Here is a 19651-nt window from a genome sequence, read left to right on the forward strand (position 1 = left end):
CTTAATAATTAATTAGAATATTATCTAGACGGTTCCTCACATTAAGGGCGAGAATTTGAGGTCGGAGGACTATAGTTGTGATCTGGAGATGCCGATAGTGTCAATTTGGGGCTTGAGGTCGACCGCCGTCGTGAGTTTTAGGGATTTTGGGGTTTAGGATCGAGGCACCTGGTCAGATTTTGTAGGGCGGCACTGTTGGCCGATTCTGGGTCGGAGGCGGTGGCGTGCAGGGTGGATTGAAGGCGGACTCGGCCAGGCATGCATTGAAGCGATCGGGGGCATGCGGGAGGAAGGAAGGCTCGGTCAGGGACGCATGAGAGGAAGGAAGGCTCGATCGGAGGCGCGTGAGAGGGAGGCTGGCTCGGTTGGGGTGCATGTGAGGAAGGAAGTATGGCTCGATCGGGCGATCAGTGCACAACCGAGGTCAGTTCTACGCATATAACTCCCCACGCGTATATATAACTCCTATTTAACACCCAACACGTTAAATATGGATTTTCTGGTTTCAGAATGAGTGTTTCCTGTTTTGTAATAGAGATATTGCGATCATCAGTTTTCGTGTTTTATAATATGTTATTTCCTATTTTGTATTAAGGATTTTACTGATTTCAATTTTTCTGTTTTGTAATGTGTGATTTTTGGTTTAACTTTTAGTTGGCAAAAACACTTTACACTACTAATGGATTAATTTCAGATACGTGTGCACTTCTCTTAGCCAAATTTTACATTGGCTTTTAACTCACAAAATTAAACCACCAAATCCTATCATGGAAAAAGGGAAAATTTTGCCACAGTAGTCCAAGCCCATCAAGTTGGCACAGTCTCACCTCATTTTATTTTGATTTTTTTGATTTTTTAATATTTACAAAAGTATACATTTATTTCAAAATATTAGATATATAGGTTATTGTCACTCTTCAAACGGGCAAAGACTTAAAAAATAAAAAACACTACGTTTCATTGCTCTCAAAATTCAAAACACTATAAAAAATAGTCATTTTAAAAAAAAATATCGTAAGGGATGTTATAACCTATCTTAAAAAAATTCAACTCAAATCAATACTTTTATAAGGAGAAAAAAAAACAGATTTCATCATACACAGTCTGTTGTCTTTCTTTTGTTATTGTACCAAATATATTTTTCCTTCATTTTTTTTGAGAGGTAGACCGTAGTATCCTCTACTCTCTTTCTCTCTCTCTATATATATAATGTTTTCTAATTATTTTAATAATGATTTGAATTTTGAAACAATAGAACGTTATATTTTTTTATTTTTTTATGCAACTGATAATGGTACACTAGATATACAATATTTTAAAATAGACATATACTTTTATAAATACTAAAAAAATTCTTTTATTTTGATTCAATCGAGCCCACGACTAACCGACAATACATAAAGCCCACGAGCCACGAGCCCACGTCATCTGTCCGTTTCTCCGCACCCAGGAGGTCCCACACCAACTCAAACCCCCTCGAAAACCCTTCCCCATCTCCGCCGCCGCTGCCTCCTCCTCCTCTTCCTCGCCGCCGAAACCCTAACCCTAGCAGCCGCGGCCCTCCCCCGGCGCCGTGCACCCCGGTTGCCGCCGCCATGTCGAACCCTAGAGGATCCAAGATGCTCCAGTTCATCAACTACCGCATGCGCGTGACGATCCAGGACGGCCGCCAGCTCGTGGGCAAGTTCATGGCCTTCGACCGCCACATGAATCTCGTCCTCGGCGACTGCGAGGAGTTCCGCCGCCTCCCGCCCTCCAAGTCCTCCAAGACCACTGGCGACCGCGAGGAGCGCCGCACGCTCGGCCTCCTCCTCCTCCGCGGCGAGGAGGTCGTCTCCATGACCGTCGAGGGCCCGCCGCCGCCCGACGAGTCCCGCGCCAAGGCCGCCGCGGCCGGGGGCGCGCTCGCGGGCCCGGGTGTTGGGCGCGCTGCCGGACGTGGGATGCCCACCGGCCCGCTGCTCCATGCCGCTCCGGGCCTCGCGGGACCGGTCAGGGGCGTCGGCGGGCCTGCCCCCGGCATGATGCAGCCCCAGATCTCGCGGCCGCCGATGCCGAACCTCTCAGCGCCGCCGGTGGCCTACCCGCAGGTCGTGCGCCCGCCGCCGGGGCAGATGGTCCCGCCCATGCGGCCTGGAATGCCACCGCAGATGCCAATGCAGTTCCAACGCCCGCCTGCTCCGTTCCCTGGGGGACCGCCGCAGCAGTTCATGAGGGGACCACCGCCGATGGGGCCGCCACAGGTAAGGCCTGGGATGCCGGGGCCACCACCGCCCGGGATGAGGCCAGGGATGCCTCCACCGCCTTTCGGACAACACAGGCCTGGGATGCCGCCCCCGCCGCCTGGGCCGCAGCAGCCTGGACAGAACCCGCCGCAGTAGCTTCTTGCCTGTAAGTTTGAGTGCTACATTTTTGTTTAGTGTTGATTGTCTTCTGAACTTTGTGTCATGGTTACATATCTATCACATCAGATTCTATGGTTTTGCACAATGTTTAGCTGATGAGATCTGTTTGATTGTTTATAACATCGCTATCTGTGTTTTTGGTATAATTAGATGCGTGACTCGAACCTGCCATAGCTTGCGGTGCGTGGTCCACCTGATATCTAGCAGTCATACATTTTATGCACTCAAATACTTGTACCAGTGTGAAAAATATTATTTTCTTGGGTAAAACATGATCACTAGCAATTTAGCACCTAATTTGAAAATCCATTATCGTTATTCATCAAGTAACCTTGTGCTGCCAAGTGTAGCTTTGACCTAAGAATCACTCTTGTTACCTCCCTGTGCATTGATGTTGTTTGTTCAGGCTACAGTTCTCAATGCCATTACGGTCTCATGGAGGCGATTTTTCTTTGTTCTCTTACAGGATCTGTCAATTTGCTTGCCGTTCTCATACCAGTATACTTCTGAATCCCCTTTGTTTTATACCTTCTGGTTTGAAGTGTGATATAAGTGCAGTAGCAAGTAAGTGCTACTTTTTGCATGCTTAATGCTAAAATTCAAGTAAGTTAATGACTGGTGGTGATTGCTAGTTTAGTTCTAGCAAACTTTGAGTTCTTATATTTATGTATCATGTCTGGAAGAATAGCACGGAAAGAATGAAATAAGTTTAAGCCTGAACTTAGCTCTTTTGTTGTAGGTCTCTTTCTTACTATTCATTAATTTCTGGGCCCTGGGATACTATGCAAGCTGTTTTTTTGGTCTGCACTGAAATATCTTGACCAGTGAACATTTGGTATACTATGTTTGGTTGGACAGGAATTATGTGTGGAGCACTAGGTTAATTAGTTATTAATTAAAGAAACAATGCAATGCAGTACAATGGAAATCTTTCCAGCAAATCCGTTGATAGGTACATCGGATGATCATGTACCAAGGCTTTGATGAAATTTCCTCAGATAAATTTGATTCTTTTTTGGAATGAAGACGCTGATTAAAGAAAAATTCTTTTTGGCTTAATATAATTGCCTCATCCAATTTTTGCTCATATTGTATTTCAGCATAGCATTTATCACTAAAGCTACTTTGGATTAGTATTAGATCGTTACTGTAAGTGATTAAAGTGTAGCATATTAGGATCAAGGTCATCATTTTGATTTAGTACTCTACTGTAACTGAAATTTAGAATTTTATTAACAAATCTGATGCGAGGATCACAAAATTGCTCTAATGTTGATTCTTTGAATAGGTGTTGTACACATAAATATTTAATACTCGCCTTGTTATTGGTAGTTGATTGATGTGCCATGCCGATGTATTCAAATGATCATCCAGTTTCTCATTAATCATATCTAAGCATCAGTTTTTAGATTTAGCATTTGCTGCCCTGTTTCATGTAAAGTCATGGTTGACTATGGATTTATTTTGTCAGTACGAAGCTTACCCCCACTGACCACATTAGTGCTGAGTACTGACGTGTGCCCATTGATTCTGTGTTATAACTCTAGACCAACTTCCAGTTTTTGCCTTCCCTTATATGTTCAGTTGTCACAGGTTCATTATGACAATACTGAACCACATGATATAACTGGAATGCTTTTAACCCTTGGACAGGGCTGATTAGGATCCAACCAGCCCCTGGATAACATAGTTTATATCCTAGTTGCTGGCATTTAGATGCAGTATGCATGGTTGTTAAAATCGCGATTCAGATTGTAGAATCGTACGACTTTACAAACCTACATTCCCTACAACGATCTAAGTCGCTCCTGAGTCGTATTCCATAGAATTGCAGTAAAACCGTGCTCCAGGGTGTACAATCAGATGGAACCTTGCTCCAAATCGCTGTTAGAATACGTAGGCGCTGGCGTTCGAGGCGTCGGAGAAGTGTATAGAGGGGTGACCCTCTGGGAGACAGTGGCGAAGAGAGTTTGTTGGGTGGCTAGGCGTGTCACGTGTGCAGGAAGACCCTCCACACAGGCATCAGTGCCTGATCTAGGGCTCAAATCAAAGTATATAGAGGCAAAATCGACTTGGGAAAACGAATAAACGGAAGTGAGGGAGCACAAGGAGTCTGTTTGATGGCCACCAGTGGCAAAATAGGCCACTCTGGCGGCGGATTAAGGAGGTGGAAGTGTTACTGTGAGGAGAAGAGAGAATGGGGGAAGAAAGCTGCGTGTGTGAGGAAGAGAGGTCGTGGGAGGGAGAGAAAGAAACAGTTGGATTTTTTATTTCCCTGTGGGTCCCATTCTTAGATATGGTATGGGAAACACCATTGCATGTGAGGTGAACATATAATTGTGAACCAAAATATGTGATAAATGAGTAATAAGCACTCAAATCACTCTTGGAATAACAAAAAATGATATATATATTTTTTGGTAGAATCAGGTAGAATCTATGTCGATGTTGGGACTTGTGATCCTACCATCAAGTCTCTAATCCGATTTAGAATCTTCGATTCTGACAACCTTGGCAGTATGTGGTATCAAGCTACTTTTTTTGTTTGACTAATACTGGAACTAAACAACAATGCTATTGCAGTTTTTGTTTGCCTGATACCGGAACTAAACATCAATTCTACTGTTGTTTTTGTTTGACTGATACTGCAACTTAACAACAATGCTACTGCAGTTTTTGTTTGCCTGATACTAGAACTAAACATCTACTGTTGTTTTTGTTTGCCTGATACTAGAACTAAACATCTACTGGTGTTTTTGTTTGCCTGATACTACAACTTAACAACAATGCTATTGCAGTTTTTGTTTGCCTGATACTGGAACTAAACAACAATGCTACTACAGTTGCCTGATATGGTTCAGCTTAAATCCATGTTATGCTTAATATACCTTGTTATTTTGCGCCATCATTCATTTATTTGCAAAGATATAGTTAGATTGTATCTTTTTTGTTGCACTAATATAATAGCTGCACCTGTTTTGCTGTATTTTCTAATGACTTGTCAATCACCTGCCCAGGGTTAAGCTTCTTTGTGCCATACCTATGGAAGATTTTCGTAATGCGAGAAAGGATCATAATCACACCTTATGGAAAATCCGCTGATTCCACCGTTGCTTCACCATTCCGTCTGTGTCCAGGTACTTAGTATTGTGAGAAGAGAACCTTGTCAGTGTAGCACTCTTTGATGGGAGGGGACTTTGTTCTGATGCAATGTACGTAAAGAGGCCAGAGCTTGTGTTAACTGTTAAGTTAGGGATATGGACAGCTTATTTCATCTTTGTCTGAAATCTGAACCTTGTCATCTTGTGATTTTGGTGACCCTATCCAGCATAATTGACTTGAGCTCTTCAGTTTGATTCGGTTGCTTAAACCATGTTTCTCCTTGCGAGATACTATGTAGCGCATTTCCTTTTGATGGAATGCTAGAGAAAAGGTTAAGAAAGCGTGGAAGGGTCCCATGTGTCAGGGAATTCAGGTACGGATAGATAGGATCAATGGTGTGTACCAGTAATTCTGTATAGATGCAGGTGATAACGAAGCCCCCGGGTGGAAACGAAACCATGAGGTCGGTGCTAAATGCTATTGAAGGCCAGCTCGCTACAGTCCCCCGATCGGGATCCTCTGATGTCGGTGATATTGTCACTGACGTGTGGGTCTGGTTTCACATTTCATGATATCATTACTGACGCATTGATTCGCTCTCATATGTTGGTGACGATGAGGTGAAGTCACAGGATCTTAGTCCGTCCCCCTCTTATGACCATATAGTTCTATACTGCATTAGTTGTAGACGGCACCGGTAGCGATAGCACTTTCGGCCACTGGTAGCTGCGGACGACCTGCTGTAATATTTTGTGTCCATGTATACGCAATGCTCACGTATGTAGCTGTCATAAATTCGATGGCAAGAAAACAAAGCATGCTTGACATGACATGAGACTTTCCTATTACTACTGGTAGTTACAATCTGCAAGTTTTATATGTTCAACCTCTGCTAGATTGATTTACAATTTCCGTTGCCCAATGCATGCATGACATGAGACTTTTCTATTACTAGTAGTCACAATCTGTTGCAGATTTATATGTTCGTCCCCTCCCTCATTTTTTGGGCATAGAGGATGAAAAAGAAGATGAGAATGAAAAGAGGAAGAAAAAAAAGGAGAGCTTATAATTTTCAGTTCTGTATCTGCCACTGATGCTCCAGAAGGCAACCAAGCTAAATTAGAATGCTAAATTAGAAATAAGTATCTAAAAGAAAGGAATAATAAATTAATGTACTCTCAAATGAATATGGACCCTCCATTTCTTCTGATGCGAAGGCCCAGATTCCTTCAGACTGCAAGCGGGGACGACAGCGCACTCGGGGTGGGAGCAGCATGCGGCCAAGACTATCCTGAAGGGAGTTTTTTACGGATGAAATTCTCTCAGTGAAGGGATTTTTCTCTCAGCCAAGGGATTTTTTGTTTTTTTAGCATTTCAACTATTTTTTACGGTTTTTATCACGAAAGTTTTCTCAAGATTATTCTGTAGAACGAGATTCTCTTTTATTTTATTTCACGAATACCTTCGAAAGAAAGCTATTGGAGATAGAAGAAAATAGAGGAACGAGAATGAGGAAAAAAATCAGAAAAAATTAAATGGAGAGAATATGGTTAGGGATAGTCTAAAGTCATCTCCAGTAGAGGGGGAATCGACTGCTACAGGAATGGATACGATGAGAAGTAGAACACCTCCGGCAGACATCTTTTCTACTGCTATAGGAAAACAGGAGGAGGAAAAAAATACGGGAGAAGGCCGCAAAGATACGGGAAGCGTGAGGAGACCTATTACTTCAGTTGCTTTAACTTTGTTCTCCTTCCTAGGTTAGATATATATTTGTTGCAAACAGGAGCAGGCTTTCACTACAATTACATCCACTTCAGGTTGCATGCGCAGCAGCTTCATCCACATCAGTACATGTGTGTTCTTGAAATCTTTTTCCCCGTCTTCGGCAACGTATTCCTTGCATCACATGTCCGTCCATTCTTCATCCAATTATCCTACCTGTCGTTAGCATATATACACTCGGTTCGGTTCAGTCCTCTTGACACCATCAAGCACTGCGACAGGAAACTCTATCACTGCTGATTTAATATCAGTATTGAGCAATTGGTTGTGATAATCCTGCTAGTTAAAGAACTGGTTATCACTGTCAGCTTTAACTACAAACCGATAATGGTAATGTATTATCACTGTTAGTTTATTTACTGGAACCGAGCAAACATGATTGAACTGATCAGTATGCTAATAACATGAAATATGACAATAGGATGAACAATGAGTTAACGTATGATGCAAACCGATCGGTAGACGAGAACAAATCAACGACACATCTAGTGATGCGAGAATATATGAAGCTGTGCTGCAACGTGCCCTCGATCCGTGACAAGTTTGGTCTGAAGGTGCGCTATTTGTATGCGTGCAATAATGCATATTATCGTTCAGCTTGGTATGTATCAAGTGTCAAGAGGGGAATGATTTGGATTTTAAGAAATTGAATCATTGGACATTTGGTAAGACAATCGCACAATCACGAGGTTTCGGTTGAACAAAAAATTAAAAGGTAGGAAAAATGTAATCATGCCGGTTGACCAATAAACCATTGGCCAGTCATGGTTGACGATAAAATTATGTCTTCTTACTGACTCGATCTAGAGCTGCTTGTAGAATCATATGTTTATATATAGGATTTTTTAGGTACTCCAAGTTAACGTGGATCGTCTATTGTGAGTTGATCGGATGGCTGATATTAGTACTACCTCATACGTGGTAAGAGATGGGTCAATCAGTTATCACAAAGCATACAAGGGAACAAATAATTTTTGCTACCTGCTATTAAAAGCATGGCTGTTAATACGGTATTAAGTATTCGGTGAAAGAATTTCATTAGTTATGATATATGTTCTCCTAATTATTCTGAATCCTAAATATAATGAAATAACAAATTTTGGCTGTAAGATTTCGAATTTGGTATGAACTTTCAATGATCAAAATAATAAAATAGATATAGATATATTACGTGTTTTCGTATTTTAATCTGTAATGGAGACTTCGATCAATTTAGATATATGAATCCTAGGACCCATTTGTTAGGGATATAGATTCTCTCAGAAACATATCAATTTTGGATTCTATCTGGTAATATTTGTCTAGTGAATCAGAATCATCACTAAAAATCGTTTAGTAAGCTGGTGGGATCCGATTTCTTGAAAGAAATGATGACGCTTTTCACAAATTTGCTCTTGTTATGGGGACGGTGGTGCAATTGACCATTTTAATCGCAGAAAATGTAGGACTAACAAGTATTATTAACAAAAATTGAAAACATTGGTACAATGAAAATCCATTTAAACATCAATGACAGATGGGTCCAAGAAAACAGGTCCTACACCATATTGTTCTTTCTTTTGAGCAAACCCAACCGTTGCTCATCCACCCATCCATCGTCGTTATCCCTTCCCTACCCCTACTCTTCTCCTCGATGCTTCCTCTGACTCCTACTCTCCATCAATGGCGCGGGCAGCAGGGCTCGGACGACAGTCAGGGGCATGCTGGGAACAGGCGACCGATCCTCCTATGAAACCAATATCCAGGCGATTCACCGTGCTAGGCGAAAAATGGAGAAATGTTTCAGCCGATTCACGGTGAAACCGGCGACGCTCACACCCGTTTGATACCGATTCTGCAGAAACACTGGAGAAATGTTTCCGTTTCTCCCAAACATCCCCTAGTCGGTTCACACAAAAGATATTTGAGAATCTGTACTATATTTTGTGGTTCAAGAACCGAATGCGTTTTTAAACATTTAATCTTTTTTGGGATTTTAAAATTTATGATTTTGTTGGCATTTGCGCTAATATTAATGGGTTGGTGTTGCCATTTTTAGGTGCTCCACTTGATTTCTGATACCGGGCGCATGCATGTATATGGGTGGGCGTTCAGGTATACTGAATTTTCGATCCGGGTATTTCGGGTATTTTGAATTTCGGTCTTTTGAAATTAGTACCTAAAATATGGTTCAAAAATTCGGGCCGAAAATTCAGTTACCGAAATTTCGGTTCGGGTACCCGTAATACCTAAAATACCCAAAATTTTTATATGGTACTCCTTTTATTATTTTTAGTTTTATATTTTAGATTTATGCATAGTTATTAAGAAAAAGAAAAAAAAAAGCTTACCACATGCCCTTAGTAAAGTTGTCATTTACTATCTTATCAAATTTGTTTATCCTAAACTACCCATATTAACCGATAGACAATAAAATTGAGTCTCATATCTTGTATAATGAATCACAATTCACACACTAAATACGCTATAGAAACATATATGTATATGTCTCTTCTCAAAACATTATAACATCAAATAAAAAAGAACACTTTTCCTCTCCAGAAACACTAAATGAAAAGAACATAATGATATTTCGGATACCCGAGGAACATACCCGAAAAAACAAAAAAATCGGTTATCTAGGACCTATACCCAGAAATACTATCCGAAATTTCGGTCTCGGATAATTCAAATTTGGTCTCAAGTAGTTTGGCTCGGTTTTCGGTATGGGGTATTTTTGCCCACCCCTAGCATGCACAGCTTTGCACTACTATTTTATTGATTAATTCCACTGTTAGTGCACAGCATTGCCTGATTGTAGCATTAATCCGAGTCATCCATCCACCATCAGGCAAAAGAAAAGCAGCTGATCGAGGCTAGTGTGAGTCACCGACACTGGTAATTTAATCCAGTGATTGCTGCAAACCTAAGGAAGCAGCTAGCTAGTACACAAAATTTCTGATGCCGGTCATTTTCCATCCCCAGGTAACAGGAAACCTTTTTTCTCCATCCTTCAATTCAATTTCTACCAGTCATTTTCCATCTTTTCTTTGGCGTTCAATGCGGCCGGTCTCCATCTGTACCGTGGCACTTCACCGCTACTCAAACTCTTGTTGAGAGTGAGACCACACTGCTAACAATTCAAGTCAACCCTGTTGTCGCATCACGTTGATCTACTTCTACCTATAGTTCAGGGTGTGATGCCATTTCTGTGGTGTACATATGTGGATGGACATATAGATTTACATCTGCATTTCCATTTTTCCCATTGTCTAAAAAAAACATATGCATTTCCATTTGCCCTGTTTGTTCCAGATCCAGCTATGCGTATTATATATTTTCCTTCCTCTTTTCATAAACAACATTTTTCTCCTTCCCCCCTAAGAAAACAACATGTTTTTTCCCTCAATATTTGTGATTTTGTTAACGGGATAGATGGGGTACACGAAGGGAGATGGCCAAAATCCAAAATTAGACAACATATACGACTGTATTTATCGAAATAGACAATATATCATCATATTTACAATTTTAACATCCGTATTAGATATTTTATTTACCGAAAACTGACTTTCGGTACACTGTACGTCGAAAAAACACCGATCCGACCATATTCGGCACGCAAGGTACCGAATATGGCATATTCGGCTCTTTATATGCCGAAAATCAGGTGTATTTAGCACATGAGGTGTCAAATATGGGCTACAGTACCGTATTCGATACCTCGTGTGTCGAATATGACCTGTACCGGCTGCGGTTACTCTGATCCTATCATTTTATATTGGAAACCTCATATGCCGATACAGCCATATTCAACATCTACATCTGATTTTTGGTATATGATATGTCGAATATGAACTATAATGTTATATTCAGCACTTTATATGCTGAATATATCTGATTTTTAGCATATAAGGTGCTGAATATATATATTTGACATCTCGTATGCTAAATATGGTCAGATCCGCTTTTTTGACGCACGATGTATCGAAAGTTAGTTTTCGATAAATAAATACCGAATATTTTCTATTTCGATAAATACGATCGCATATGTATCTAATTTTAGATTTTAGTCAGGAAAGATGTTACAAAAACAGGACAAATAAGAAATCAAATAAGTGATGGCGCGAAAGAACTGCCCACCCACCCTAACAGAGACGCAACAACGTGATGGTGGCACCACTCGGTCACAAGATCCTGCCTCATGATGTAAGAATCAGTACCGACGACGTACTAAAATGGGTGTGAATTAGAGTTTTTAAAAATTATTCAGCTTAATGTAACAAGGTAAACCTAAATTGATTTTAATCTAGACGTGTTTTAAGTTTATTTAGTTTGGCTACTCTGTCATAAAATTTTGCACCCTAGGTTTTAATCCTAACAATTGCACATATAATTTAAAAAAGGTAAATATAGAAGATAAATAACGCAATAAGAAATTGCGAAATGTAAATGAGTTAAAAAAAACATAAATTCTGCACGATGACTTTTTATTATGGTATGAGTGAGTTAGCTCTCACCACTAAGCTACGTATGAGCCTCTCACGAGTGTCACGCTCTACGGACGGATAACCCCGTGGCTGTGGACATTAGAGCTCCTCCTATATATCAGAGTGTATTTTACTAGGCACAGCTAAATGCTCACCACTATCTTACTAATGTAGTGCTTCGCCGCTCCAACACAGACCACACTCCTTTCGCTCACAACGTAGGTCACTATATCATATGGTGGCTTGTCTTCAAGGGGCACAGGTAGAGATGGCCAAATGGGCCACTCGGGCTGACCCGGCACGGCCCGGCTACGGTACAGTCTGAACGGTCCGGCTACTGTAACGGGTTATGCCGTGTCGGCCCGCGTGCCTCCTCCTCAGCCCACGACACGACCTGTCGGTCACCGTGCCGTGTCGGGCCGGTCCGAACACGATTGCGGCCCAGCGGCACGGCCAGTCCGACGGGCACAACAGGCACGGACGGCCCGTCGGTACAGCCAGTCCGATAAAAATAAAAAATAGCTACAAAATTAAAAATATATAGAAAATATGATAAAAATATAGAAAATAGATAAAAAAATAGCTATAAAATTAAAAATATAGAAAATAGAAAATAACCGGACCTATGCGTGCCGTGCCGGCCCGACTCAGTCGGATTGTGCCGCACGCTCCAGCTCAGGCACGGCTCATGGCCTCATGCAGTGCTAGCCCGACCCGTCTCAGCTCGGACCGTGTCGTGCTTAGACCGTACCTACAGCATCGTACCTCGGGCTGGTTCAGTAGACGGTCCATTTGTACATTTTTAGGTACAGGCTTGGTGTGTCAAATTGATGCACAAGTATGAGTGTGATTTGCACACGGTTTTAATTGACCAAATGCACAAATATTTTCTCTACGTTGTGCAAAAGCTTCTAGTTGTAGAGAATTGTCCGTAGCAATGACTTAATTACATGATTACGAGAGAGGGGCTTTGTGGCCAGCGGTCACTTTAGAAAATTGCCTTGCCTTCATAATCATTTTGTACAAAATGTTTAATTGAGTTTTCCTTCTATAAAACAAGTTTAAGTTTTCATCGTAGTCTTGCAACAGCACCTCTTCTGGTTCTGGCGAATTGAAAAAAGAAAAAGAAAAAAAACTGCTACAACAACATGGTTCAACATTATATTTGTAATTTTGTTCATGGGACAGATGTGGTCTTACAAATAAGAAAGAAATCAAACGAGTGATGGCGCCAAAGGAAATGCCCGACCACCCACCCTAACAGAGACGCAGCAACATCATAATGGCCGCCGCGAGATGCACATGCTCTCCCCAAGCAAATGAAAATGGTTTCTCCCGCGTGCAAATAATTTTCCTTTCCAGTAACTTTCTTCTTCTCGTGCAAACGTGCTACTTGTTCTAGCTAGATAGCTACTGGCTTATCAGATAATTAACCTGTAACACCCTACTTTACAACTAAGCCTATTTATATGAAAAATAGGACATTTTGGCAGCATTTCCTCTATAAAGAGGTATAACTGACCAAAAGAAATATCACAGACAGGCAGAAACAGATATAACCAGCATATATATAACCTTCACGACGCTACCAGCGTCTCACCACAACATGAACCAAGCAAACGACAGACCACCAAAAACACCATTTATAACACCGGTTGAGCTATCAACATGGTGATGAGGTAGTGTGTGCAGCTACCAAGATCCATCCCCAAAATGCACGTCAACATCTAAACATACCTGTAAAGAAAGCACGGGTGAGATTCGAAAATCTCAGCAAGTGAAAGGTACTTTAACAAAAAGCTATTTAGCCACAGTTGAATGTGCTAACAATTCTAAATAGAAACTAGTAATGAAACAGACCGCCACCACTAGGAGAAATAATTCTGACTAAGCAAGTCCAACAATAACATTAAATATTTTAACAATCGATTGGTATAAGCCTTCAGAGCCGCATATATATCTATATACAAGCTAACTTAAAGGAAATAAAATTTGATGCGAATGATTCATTGAATTCCATAAGAAGACATAACCATGTACATGATATGCTCTCCTTACCCTTACCCCTCCTCGGGTAACGTAAGGGTGTGCACCATACCCTAAGAAGACATAACCATGCATATGATATGATCTTCTCACCCTTACCCCTCCTCGGGTAACGTAAGGGTCACCCTTACCCCTCCTCGGGTAACGTAAGGGTGTGCACCGTACCCCTCCTCGGGTGACATACGGTACTGTACCGGTACGGTCGCGGCCAGAAGACGACGACAAACTTCCAATGCATGAGATATATATGTATGACGTGCTTCAAGCATAACCGACATAACTCCCGAAAAATGCTTGAGACTTAAAACAACATTGCATAAAACAATAATGAACAACTGCAGAATGGCATATCGTACTTACTGCACTTCATAGATCAATCATCGAGTAAACTTCTGGAAAAGTAAACAGCATAGTAACCAGCTCATAATCAGTTATTCAGATCAGATGAATGCATTGTAATTAAAGAATGTAGGTAACCCAATAACAGGTTAAAGCGTAGTCATACAATACATTCACTTGCCTTTACCGACGATGAAGAAAATTTCGATCAAGAACGTCCAGAAATAGTACCACCTGGACAGGCATACTATTAGAACTAAAACACATAAAATATGAAGCGTCAATTCTACGTCTGAAAACGTCGCGTATACGCCTACATTCAAAAAAACTGAACAGACAATTGTATCACATGAAATGATACATTATTTTCAATTCAGAGTCGAACTAAAATCTCACTAATTAGACTTCGCTCTGATGATCGAAATAAATACTTCGACTCGGATATCGTATCTTCGAATCAATAATGATTACCGAAACGAAACAGACTATTGATCACATGAAATAATACGACAGGAATTGATTGATTTGATTTAATCCAACCACAAATGTTCAGGAATTACCGAGAAATCGCCTTCGAAAAATTGACGACGAATCCGACGAAAATCCGAAATTTCCAACTTTCCCCTTTTTCTTTTTTTTTTCTCTTTTTCTCTTCTTCTTTTTTTTTTCCTCTTTCTTCCTTTCTCTTTCCTGGCTTCTTCTTCCTGCGCTGGCTCTGTGGCTTGCTTCTTCCTTCTCTCACGGTGGCCAGCACAAAACACAGCAGCCGGCACAAAGCACGGCGGCAAGTGGCGCGCAGCTGCATGCGGCGCGCGCGCGGCAGGCGGACAGCACGAGGCGCGGTGGCGTAGGCACGCGGTGAGCAGGACGGCGACGGCAGGCCAGGCTCGGTCGGCGGACGGCGCGGCGGCAGCAGCGCGCGGCGCACGGCGGCTCACGCGGGCGACGGCAGGAGCAGCGGCAAGCGACGTGCTCAGCAACGAGAAGAGAGAGCAAACGCGAACGTGAGCGAAGAGTCTGGATGGATCGAGTGACGACCGGAGCTTTATCTCTTCTTTTTTTTTTTTTTTTTTAAACAACTAATGGTCTAAATTTATTGGGCTCGCTACGGGTCTCAAAGTGCCCGGAACGGACGTATGAATAGCAAAATGGGTTCGTCTCGACGAGATGAACGCAACCACGGTCTCCGATCGTCCACACGAGCAATGGATCAAAAAGTCAACTTTTTGTCAAATCTCTCTCTTTTTCCCTTAAAAAAAAATTTAGTATTACATTCTCCCCACCTTAAAGGAATTCGTCCCCGAATTCTGCCGCTTCCATGGCAACTATAGAATAAAGGTGAAATATTTCAAAACTTATGACTCACCAGTCTCAAAGAGCTTAGGGTACTCTTTGCGTATTTGTTCTTTAAGTTCCCAAATTGCTTCTCGTTCTGATTGATTTGTCCAAAGGACCCTCACAAACTTGATAGTCCTCCTTCTCATAACTCGCTCTAAGGAATCCAGAATACGTACTGGGTGGCACTTTACGGTCAAATCTTTCTCTATCGTGATCGATTCAACATCAATTTTATGCTCAGGGTCTCTCAGATATTTTCTTAGCATAGAAACATGGGAGACATAGATACTCCACTCATCGAGCCTGGTTATTCAAGATAGTAAAACCAACCGCTTACTCGGGTTGTGATTAGAAATGGTCCAATGTACCTCGGGCTAAATTTCCCAGAGGTACCAAAACGTACAATACTTTTGGTTGGCGACACCCCGAGAAGAACATGGTCGCCAACTGCAAATACTAAGTCTCGTCTCCGGACAACTACATAGCTCTTTTGTCGACTCTGAGCAGTCAACAAGTTATGATGTATTTTGGTATACCTTTTCTGATGTTTGCTGAACCAAATCCAGACCAAGTAGTGATCTCTCTCCAACAAAATCCCAACACAAAGGAGAAACACACCTTCGGCCATACAAGGTCTCAAAAGGAGCCATCTGAATACTAGCTTGATAGCTATTATTATAAGCAAACTCTGCTAAAACTGGGATACAAATTTAGAATTCCAATCTGAAATGATCGATTTTGACACATCATGCAACCTCACTATTTCCTTGATATACAGGGGAGCCAAAATATGTGCCGAACTGGTTATCTTCATTGGGATGAAATATGCGGATTTTGTAAACCTATCCACAACATCCCAAATAGCATCTCTGCTCGAGGTGAACGAGGCAATCCAACAATAAAGTCCACAGCGATATGTTCCCATTTCCATTCTGGAATTTCTAAGGGTTGCATTAATCCTGCAGGTCTTTTATGTTCAGCCTTTACTTGTTGGCAGACACCACAAGCTGCAACATACTTAGCAATATCCACTTTCATCCTTTTCCACCAAAAATTTTGCTTTAGATCTCGATACATTTTGGTTTCACCTGGATAAATAGTATAAAGAGTCCGATGAGCTACTCTCAATATATCCATTTTCATATCTGCCTTCTGTAGTACACAGAGACAGCCTCTAAAGCGTATTGCACCATACTCATCAATACTAAACTCTTTTGATTTTCCTGTTAAAATTCTCTTTCGAACTTCTTAAAGAAGACAATCATGCTGTTGAGCTTCACGAATATGCTCATGTATAGTAGACTAAATAAACATTTGAGTCCCCTTCTGTATTGTACTAGTAAAACAAAAAGAAATCTTCATTCGACTCAAATCCAACAATATAGACATTACTGTTTTAGGAACACCTGTCCTGTTAAAAGCATCTGCTACCACATTCGTCTTCCCTAGATGATACTGAATTGTCAGATCATAGTCTTTAATTAATTCTAACCATCTTCGTTGTCTCAAATTCAGATCTCTTGAGTGAAAATATACTTGAGACTCTTGTGATCAGAGAAAATATCACATGACTCGCCATACAGGTAATGCCTCCAACTCTTCAAGGCAAAAACTACTGCAGCCAATTCTAAGTCATGAGTTGGATAATTCTGTTCATAAGTTTTCAATTGTCTGAAAGTATATGCAATTACTTGACCTCCTTGCATAAGCACACAGTCAAGTCCAATTCGGACAATATCGGTGTAGACTGCGAAACGCTTGCCACTCTCGGGCAAAGCCAGAAAAGGAGCGTTCACTGACTTATTCTTCAAAGTTTGAAAATTTATCTCACATTCATCAGTCCATACAAATGGAACACACGTCTCAGTAAGTCTAATCATAGGCTTTACAATAAAGGAAGAACCTTGTATAAAATGTCAGTAATGGCCAGCGAATCCAAGAAAACTTCGAATCTCGGTTACATTGGACGGTCTTTACCATTCCGTTGCCTTCTCACTCTTAGAAGGAAAAATGAATCCAAGAACACACAATATTTCTGTTAATACTATACCAGCCAATTATGAGACACTCTCATCGACTAGTTCTAAAACCAAGGCATTAGTTGCCCAGAAACATCCTTTTTGGTGGATGCAATCACACCAAAAAATATTGTTTGGCTAACTCCACAGACTCGGGTCGAAACCCCCCAATAAGAAATATAAACCTTCTTTGCTTCAACTTCAACTCTTTCACAGGGAGGATCAATTTCTAAACCTTTATGGTTCAAGATTTAAAGAAACATCAACACTTCACTTCTTCTACAAACATCACTAACTCCAAAAAAATACGAGTGTGGATAGATCTACACAAGAGACAGTCACAACGTTAAGATATAAACCTCCAGTTGGTCAATCTCATCTCGATATGTCACCAAGTCTAGAACGGGTGATCAGGAGATTACAACCACGTGCCTAATTCAATCCTTCTAAACATCTAACGACTCGTCCTTCATGGTACTAGTTTAGACTTGCACCTTCCAACTTGAATACCATAACACTCCCATCCAAAGGCAGTTGGACCAATAGATAAATTGTGTTGACTGGTACGTTCAAAACATGCCAAACTGGCATACTAAAGAACTTCACATCTTGCTCACATTCCCAGGCCAGTCACACTATCGGTAACCACACCACAACTTCTTCAAAGTAGAATTGCATGCAAAGACACATCCTCCTCGAAAGTTGAAAAGACATCAGTTAATCTAGCCGACAAGATAATCACTACGGAATGCTCATGGAGAGGGTTGAAAATATGACCTTTACAAACTCAACCTTGTTAATCCAACTCCAATTTAGTTTAGAAAACACCATTTGCAACACCAGTTTACCGTCAATGGGTTGAGCGTTAGTATACAATACTTCTCTCCGGGTCCTTAGAAGACATACCCTCTCCTAAACAGCAACAAAACTACAAAGATACACCCCAATGGTTCATCATCTTTCACAACACTCCTTTAAACAGGAGAGCAACCCTTAGCTCCCAAACATAACTTTAATCTCAGCACTTAAATTCTGGAATAAACTCCACTATTTACAATGCTCTTCCCTCAAACCAGAGTTTAGATAAAACCGATTTTAAGCTATTCTCACAACACGTATTGACATCTTAGCGACCAAGTACGTAGAATATCACTTTATGTAACAGCAGATATTTACTCCCAATAGGAACAAACTTCCAGTATGCAAACCTACCCAGACACTTCCTGGCGAAAACTTCAGCTTAGAGAATAAACTGGAGCAACAAACATAAACCTGCTCCATTGCGGGAAAATCTTAAGCCAGGATCTAGCCACTTCTTCAGATCCACTCAATTCATGAAATCTAAGAAAGAAAGTCTCAAAGCAAACCATATACCAAGAACCACTCGAAGAATTGCTACAACAGACTCTAGTGATACCTCCGGTTACTTAGCCAGGAAAGATTCAAATAACCCTTATCTTCGGAATCTACTCGGCGAGTAGAATTTATCAAACTCAACTACCAACTCCCATAACGATACGCCAACAAAGCACCTCATAATGATGTTATAGGCCACAATTTTTCTGACAACCTCTAAACAACACCAACGCCCTAGGCATCACTCCACTAGCGTCACTATGACGCGAATCAGTCGCTGCAACGCAATCGATGATTTCAACTCCCATAGCCAGTGGACTCTTCCACAAAGGCTAACTTAACAAAATAACTACCTCAAATAATCATTTCAACACATGCATAGATATTCCAACCATAAAAGATTATTCTCAGATATTAAAGAAACTGACACATAAGGTATATAAACATTTCAACTTAAACACGAGGGGTTAACTAATCCTCAAAACATCAACAACTAGGGTACAAGTCTAGCAAAAGATTAGAAAAACTCCCAGAACCCTATTAGGATCTCACTATCAATACATTTTCACACAATCGGCAAAAAGATTGCCCCGACTCCATGGGGAAAAGAAATCCTACACCATTCTAATGGAACTGACTGCAACAACTTAACAATATAGATCAACGATAAAACACTAAAGATTAGGTGAAGAATCAAACAAGTGACTTCAATAATACTTATTTGAGATAGTAAACATAAGCAAACAAAGATAAGCAAGACGTAGGAAATGCAATGCATCCCATACCCATTCTA

At 41.1% G+C, this 19651-nt stretch overlaps 1 protein-coding gene and 1 long non-coding RNA gene across 4 annotated transcripts; one reads left to right on the forward strand and one right to left on the reverse strand.

Moving 5' to 3' along the window:
* Window positions 1-1436: 1436 nt before the first annotated feature.
* LOC133890977 (uncharacterized) lies at window positions 1437-5761 on the forward strand. 3 transcript variants are annotated; one of them, XR_009904129.1, is made up of 3 exons: window positions 1437-2391; window positions 2872-2969; window positions 5423-5761. XR_009904129.1 is itself a non-coding variant. In XM_062331645.1 (3 exons), the coding sequence occupies exon 1, from the start codon at window positions 1596-1598 to the stop codon at window positions 2379-2381; it is 786 nt and encodes a 261-aa protein (XP_062187629.1). In that variant the 5' UTR covers window positions 1437-1595; the 3' UTR covers window positions 2382-2391; window positions 2872-2903; window positions 5423-5761. The 3 variants fall into 3 exon arrangements, 2 of the variants coding, with proteins under 2 accessions (XP_062187629.1, XP_062187628.1); XM_062331645.1 differs by having other exon boundaries at window positions 2872-2903; XM_062331644.1 differs by lacking the exon at window positions 2872-2969.
* A 7552-nt stretch (window positions 5762-13313) lies between these two features.
* Window positions 13314-14321, reverse strand: LOC133890459 (uncharacterized). Its single transcript, XR_009904040.1, has 2 exons — window positions 13939-14321; window positions 13314-13498 (listed from the first exon to the last, which is right to left on the reverse strand). It is a non-coding gene; the product is annotated as an uncharacterized LOC133890459 (long non-coding RNA).
* Window positions 14322-19651: the final 5330 nt, after the last annotated feature.

This window comes from Phragmites australis, chromosome 14 (assembly GCF_958298935.1).
Source record: "Phragmites australis chromosome 14, lpPhrAust1.1, whole genome shotgun sequence".
Lineage (NCBI taxonomy): Eukaryota > Viridiplantae > Streptophyta > Magnoliopsida > Poales > Poaceae > Phragmites > Phragmites australis.

Bases quoted from the DNA above. Each gene is read 5' to 3' on its own strand.
- LOC133890977 (XM_062331645.1), top strand. From the start codon at position 1,596: ATGTCGAACCCTAGAGGATCCAAGATGCTCCAGTTCATCAACTACCGC.